Source organism: Myotis myotis, unplaced genomic scaffold, assembly GCF_014108235.1.
Source record: "Myotis myotis isolate mMyoMyo1 unplaced genomic scaffold, mMyoMyo1.p scaffold_m19_p_16, whole genome shotgun sequence".
Taxonomy (NCBI): domain Eukaryota; kingdom Metazoa; phylum Chordata; class Mammalia; order Chiroptera; family Vespertilionidae; genus Myotis; species Myotis myotis.
The window spans coordinates 45,961,962-45,968,958 of record NW_023416320.1 but is presented as its reverse complement, the minus strand read 5'-3'; the positions used below and the strand labels follow the sequence as shown (position 1 = coordinate 45,968,958).

General features: G+C 37.4%; 1 protein-coding gene across 4 annotated transcripts in view; it reads left to right on the top strand.

Moving 5' to 3' along the window:
• Nucleotides 1-6,997, top strand: part of UBE2V2 (ubiquitin conjugating enzyme E2 V2) — a 62,077-nt gene that overhangs the window by 4,160 nt on the left and 50,920 nt on the right. For 2 of the 4 annotated variants that reach the window (XM_036338713.1, XM_036338716.1), the window contains exon 1: nucleotides 4,653-4,692. The exons of 1 other annotated variant lie outside the window; for it this stretch is intronic. In XM_036338713.1, the coding sequence (XP_036194606.1) occupies nucleotides 4,668-4,692 (25 nt within the window). In that variant the 5' untranslated portion in view covers nucleotides 4,653-4,667. Of the gene's footprint in view, nucleotides 1-2,090; nucleotides 2,290-4,652; nucleotides 4,693-6,997 lie in introns of those variants that run through there. One more of the 4 variants, XM_036338717.1, reaches the window with a different exon arrangement.

The window sequence follows — 6,997 nt, the reverse complement described above, 5'->3', positions numbered from 1 at the left end:
GAACATCTATTTGTTGTTACACTTATGCATTCAGTGGTTGTTTCTATTTATGTGCCCTACCTGGGAATGGAACCCACAACCCTGGTGTATCGGGACAACATTATAACCAACTGAGCTACCCAGCCATGGCATAAGTAAAAATAATCTTGATAAAGATAGTTGTTTGATAATAGGCCAAAAAGAAAAAAAGACCTGACAAATATTGTTTCATTTTTATTAAAGCACTAGAGGCTCAGTGCACGAAATCGTGCACAGTTGGGGTCTGGCCAGCCCATATTGATCAGAACAGATGGGGGCCGAGCCTGCCCGGGGGAGGGGCCGCAGGTGGTTGGTGGGCTGACTCCACCCCTGATCAGGGTTAGAGGGTGATTGGGGGCGGGGCCACCCAGGGGGAGAGGCCATTGGTTGGCCGGCCCCACCCCCTGGTCAAACTCCTGGTTGAGGGGACAATTTGCATATAAGCCTTTTATTATGTAGGATTACATAGGAATATTTTAATCCCCCCTATGATATGTTTTATTGATTTTAGAGAGGGGGGGGAAGAGAGAGGGGGAGAGAGCGCGCACTGAGCGAGCTTTGTGAAATGTTAATGTGAGAAACACCGATCTATTACCTTTGGCATGCATCCTGACTGGGGATTGAACCCGCAACCTAGGTATATGCCCTGACCAGAATTGAACCCGTACTCTTTTTGGTGTACCAGGGGCTGCTCCAGCCAACTGAGCCTCCCTGCTGGGGCAAGCATTATATTTTAATGCGCATTATCTAAATCATCTATTTTACCATTCTCATAGTTGAAGAAACATTTTGGGAAGAAATTCTAATTGGACTGAGACTTTTAAGCTGAAACATACTTTTCCATACCAGTTGGTCTTCTTATTTTGCAGATGAAAAAACAGAGGCTTAATGAAATACAAGGTTTTACATTGTTGGTTACTAATAATTCAAGATTAAAATCCAGGTTGTGTTTTATCCTCAGTCTAGTGTTCTTTCTGTTATGAGGAACTACTGAATATTCCTCAAATCATGCATCTTACTTCCCTTTAAACTAGAAAGTGGCTTTCACACTTTCCTTCCTAGCACATTTCACAGGACATACATAGCTTAAGGAATACTACTCTAGAGAATAGAATTTAGTGCCTGTGATTCAAAAATTTCATTATATCTCAGTACTAAATTAGTGCTAGGTAAAAAAGTATGTGCAATACTTTTTTAAAAAATATATTTTATTGATTTTTTTACAGAGAGGAAGGGAGAGGGATAGAGAGTTAGAAACATTGATGAGCGAGAAACATCGATGAGCGAGAAACATCGATCAGCTGCCTCCTGCCCGCCCCCCACTGGGGATGTGCCCGCAGCCAAGGTACATGCCCTTGACCGGAATTGAACCTGGGACCCTTGAGTCCGCAGCCTGATGCTCTATCCACTGAGCCAAACCGGTTAGGGCAATCCTTTTTTTTTCTAAATAGATTTTTATTGATTTCAGGGAGGAAGGGAGAGCGGGAGAGAGAGAAACATCAATGATGATAGAGAGTCATTGATCGGCTGCCTCCTGCATGTTCCCTACTGGGATTCAAGCTCACAACCCGAGCATGTTCCCTTCAGTCCACAGGCTGACTATCCACTGAGCCAAATCAGCTAGGGCTGTGCAATACTTTTTTTTTTAAACCAACTTTATTCTACAAGAGTTTTAGATTTACGGAAAGGTGAGTATAGTACAGAATTCCCTTATACTTCATAATTAGTTTTATATTATCTTATGTTAGTGTGGTACATTTGCTCTTTCCAGTATTTTATCTTTTGTGCTTTCAGTGTAAGGAAATCTCTCTCAGAGTTTATTCTGAAGTTTTTTTACTTCCTCTGGGACATTGTCATCCTTTCTTCAGTGTCACTTTTCTCATTTACATAATAAACTCAACTTTACAAAGTTCTGGCTGCTCCTCTAGAGTCTCCAACATTCATGTGGTGGGGTATTGCATCTATAACTATTTATAGTTGATTCAGATTGCACTTCCAATGTTACTAGTTTTTGTTTCTTTGCTGCACTTTCATCTTTGTGGGCTAATTTTCTTTTTCGACTATTTTTATAGAACGTCACATGGGTTTACTTACCACTGGTAGACAAGGAGGCAACACTGCTACATGCTTTGCTGAAGTGAACTGAGTGACAAATGTGCAGTGACCCATCACCAACAGACTTTGAAAGATGTGAAGTGATTGGCCACTGATAGGATGCTCAACTCTTATTTACATAGAGATTTGTGGACTGAAGAACTAACTAGCAGCAAAGTTTGTACTTTATGCGATTCCTCATAGTTAATATTACTGTGTTAACTGAAGTCTGAACTGTGTTGATGGGAGACTACTTATTTAACCAAACCATGGTAACAGAAGCCATGCATATGGGAACTGTGGAAAGCAAAGATTGCCCATATGTGGAAACATCCACTTAACAGTTATTTGGGGAGCTGTTTGATATAAACCTTCAAAGGGTCGGATATGATGCATGTAGATTGGAATAAATAGAATAAAATTTAATGTTCAAAGTTTGTTTAAAAGTAGTTGACTTTTTAAAGAGCAAATGTACTTATAAGTTAATCTTTGGGACTTCATGACTAGGTTTGGGAATGATTTATTCTTGTTTACAAAGTCTTAGCTGATTTGTGTAAGAATAGGTTATTTACAGTTTCAGTTGGAACTCAGCTAAGTTTCGAACCACAGGAGGAGAGCAATCCTATGGCCTCATATTAGGTCTTTACATATGTTGAAATAGTAGTTCTAATGGAAAGTACATTATGGATCATCTAGGTTATAGGCCAAGTTTATTTTATATATGGGCAATGGAAGTATAGATATGTAGTGACTTTCACAAGATTTTTTAGCTAGATGTTGAGTCCAGGGATAGTTTCTCAATTTCAGGTTCTTTGATTCTCCTTCTGTATCACACTGTAGTCTGTAAAATTTTTGGTTACTTTCATTTAGTGGGAACCCAATAATGTTATTTCATAAATAAATGCCATTGAGAATCAAGAGAAGACACTTGTTAGAGTCTAATGGCATTATAAGTAAATAAAACTACATGTTCTTTTAAGGAGTGAGTGATTGTGTTGAATTACAAAAACTTTTGGAAAACTGGTTTTAGTGGCTAAATATTATTACATATTTACACATCGGGATAGAAGTCTAAGCTCCATGTAAGTATGAGGTTTAACCTTATATTAAAAACTGCTGGACTGTTTTTCAAAGAGAAACTATATTTCCACCAGCAATTTATCTGCAATACAAGTTTGGTATTGCAGGCAAATATACACACAGTAATTGATCCCTTAGTGGTTCTTTTAAATCTGAGGTTTTCCCTCTGAGTTTATTTTGGGGAGGGTAAGTTATTAGAAATAAGGGGTTCATAGAAACTCATCTCTGTATCAGAAGTAGGAATCACAACCTGATGAGTTATCTTCAACATTTCCAGTATTGATTCCTTCCTGCTCCCCATTCTTCCTCTTACCTACTTTCCCAAATAGGGTGCTGCTGGACATGATTCTCTATGTTTACCAGGTAGGAAAAACTTGGTTCCAAGATTTGTGTGACTAGGTAACAGCTGTGTAACCTGGCCGCCTCCTCTCCAGGGGTTTTGAAATGGTTACTAAAATCCAAGATCCCGTGGAAAAAGGCCAACTTTCTCTATAAGGTCCTTGATAACACCTTCGAGTGATGGGTCATAAGAAATCTGAAGCCTCTGGGAGATGGAGCTATAAATGAATATTGAGTTTGGTTTCAGGAAGTTAATTTTATATTTTTAAAAACACCTTTATTGTGATATGGTTTGCATACCTATTTCATCTGTTAAAAGTGTATAATCTACGTAGTTTTAATCATGTAGCATGTGTTAATACCTCATCCATTTTTATGACTAAATAATATTCCATTGTTTAGATCTACCACATTTTATTCATTCATTTGTTGATTTGGGTTATTTTCACTTTTTGGCTATTATGAATAATGCTCCCATAAACATTTGTGTACAAGTTTATGTATGGATATATATTTTCATTTTTCCGGGTATATACTTAGGTATGGAATTACTGGATTATATGGTAATTATGTCTAGTTGTTTGAGGACCTGCCAGACTGTTTTCCAAAGAGAAACTATATTATATTCCCTCCAGCAATGAAAAGGAGCCTTGTGACTTCTTCACATCCTCACAAACACTGCCTGCCTTTTTTTTTTTTTTTTAAATATATTTTATTGATTTTTTTACAGAGAGGAAGGGAGAGGGACAGAGAGTTTGAAACATCGATGAGAGAGAAACATCGATCAGCTGCCTCCTGCACATCCCCCACTGGAGATGTGCCCGCAACCACAGTACATGCCCTTGACCGGAATCGAACCTGGGACCCTTCAGTCCACAGGCCGACGCTCTATCCACTGAGCCAAACTGGTTAGGGCCTGCCTGACTTTTTGATTCTAGCTGTTCTAATGGTGTGACATAGTATTTCATTGTGGCTTTGATTTGCATTTCCCTAATGACTAATGATTTTGAACTTCTTTTCATGGGCTTTCTCTATATCTTATATGGAGACATGTCTATTCAGATCCTTTGCTCATTTTTTAATTGGGTTGTTTGTCTTTTTATTGTTTAGTTGTAAGAGTTCTTCATATATTTCAGATGCAAGTCCCTTATCAGATATATGGTTTGTACATATTTTCCGCATTCTGTAGGTTTTTCATTTTCTTGGTGGCGTTTGAAATGCAAAAGTTTTAAATTTTGATAAACTCCAAATCCAATTTTTTCTACTTTATTAGAATGCAAAGTCTTGATTCTGGTATGTAGTTAGTTGGTTTTTGTTTTAAAAACATCATGTTGACATTATATAAATTCTAATTAATGATCTGGTTATGGTTATTTTACATGATTTCCATGTGACAGAAGGGTAGAAGTCTGAGTTCCACCTGGGTGTGAGGTTTAACCTTACATTAAAAAAAAGTTATATAGCCAGACACCAGGCATACTCCAAACTGATTATTCTTTGTAAGTACTGTAATTATGCCGTATATTTTTCAATCTGGTGAAATGTACAAGCAATGCATAACTTGGTGTACTATTTTATTTGTTATTCATGCTGGTGTCATCTACCCAAATGATCAGTTTTGGTTTGCTCAACAGTAGTGATGCAAGTAGTTATTTCCTAAGAGGAAATACTTAAATTATTGAAAAGTCTTTAATTTTCTGAAAATGTTTATAAGCAGTGATTTGGAGGGAAAATATTGACTTATTTTGTTTAATATGACTTTCTAGCTTTGGAAGCTTACTGCAACTTCCAAGACTTAGAGGAGAGCAGTTCCACTTATTTAAGTCGACTGTCAGAGACCTCACATCTTGTTGAGTGTATGCCACTCCTAATTTTACTTAGAAATTCATATTAGAGAGGAACCAGAGTATATTGTAGCTTGCCTAATTTTTGTCCATTCCCTAGTTTGTTTGAAGGGAATTGTCCCTTCCTAGTTCTGAAATAAACATTGTTAGCTGCTTTTCTGGAGAATGTTCAATAACTTCTGTATTCTCCCTTGATCAATGAAGTATAGTGTACCTGAGCAAAATCTTCTGCAGCAATTTATTGTATTGTATTGGAATGTATCTGCTTACATTGTCTTCACTCCACTGGAGTGTAAGACCTTGGGGAAAGAATTTCTTTATGTTTGAAATCAGCAAAACCTGCTACAGGACTGGTGCATGAAAGTTGAAAGTAGCATCTGCCATAAATTCACCAAATGTTTATTGAGTGCCTCTTGTATTGTCATCACTTTATTATTATTATACTGTTTCTGTGTAACTGACTTAATGAGAAAATAAATAGCTCAAGTAAAACCTAGCTTTTCCCTTTGTATAATGTTTTACTTACAAACTTTGTTTTTAGTTTCCTTTTCTGAAGTGAAACAGTACTAAAAATATTTTATGTTCAAATATATTCATTGACTAAACACTAGCTGAATTAGTATACAGCTCATAGACTTCTGAATGAATTATTCATATAATTGTAGACATTTTTGGGAGTAGCTGGGGGCACAGTAATTTTGGTTGTAACTTAAAAGAGTACCAATAGCATGATTCATGGTATCCTAAACATAAGGCACCCCCCCATACTACAGAATTGAGGTACTTTACAAATCCTCTAGTCCAGAGCTTTTTCCACTTATGTTTGAAGTGTAATACAGATGCTTCAGATGTACAATTTTTATTATTATTATTGTTGATTTTAGAGAGAGAGGAAGGGAGGGGGGGAAGAGAGAGAGAGAGAGAAACATTTGTTTTTCCACTTATTTATGCATTCATTGGTTTTTTGTTTTGTTTTTTAATTTCATTGTTTGATTCTTGTATGAACCCACAGCTTTCGTATATTGGGATAACACTCTAACCAACTAAGCTAGCTACCCAGCCAGGACCCAGATGTACAGCGTTTGATTTAAATTTTTTTTTTTTTTTCAGATTTTTTTTTTTTTTTTTTAATATATTTTACTTGCTGAAACCGGTTTGGCTCAGTGGATAGAGCGTCGGCCTGCAGACTGAAAGGTCCCAGGTTCGATTCCGGTCGGGGGCATGTACCTGGGTTGTGGGCACATCCCCGGTGGGGGATGTGCAGGAGGCGGCTGATCGATGTTTCTCTCTCATTGATGTTTCTGACTCTCTATCTCTCTGCCTTCCTCTCTGTAAGAAATCAATAAAATATATTAAAAAAAAATATTTTACTGATTTTTTACAGAGAGGAAGGGAGAGGGATAGAGAGTTAGAAACATCAATGAGAGAGAAACATCGATCAGCTGCCTTCTGCACACTCCCCACCGGGGATGTGCCCACAAACAAGGTACATGCCCTTGACTGGAATTGAACCTGGGACCCTTGAGTCCGCATGCCAATGCTCTATCTATCCACTGAGCCAAACTGGTTAGGGCTTCAGATATATTTTTATCTACCATGTTTCATCATTTCTAAGAAAATTT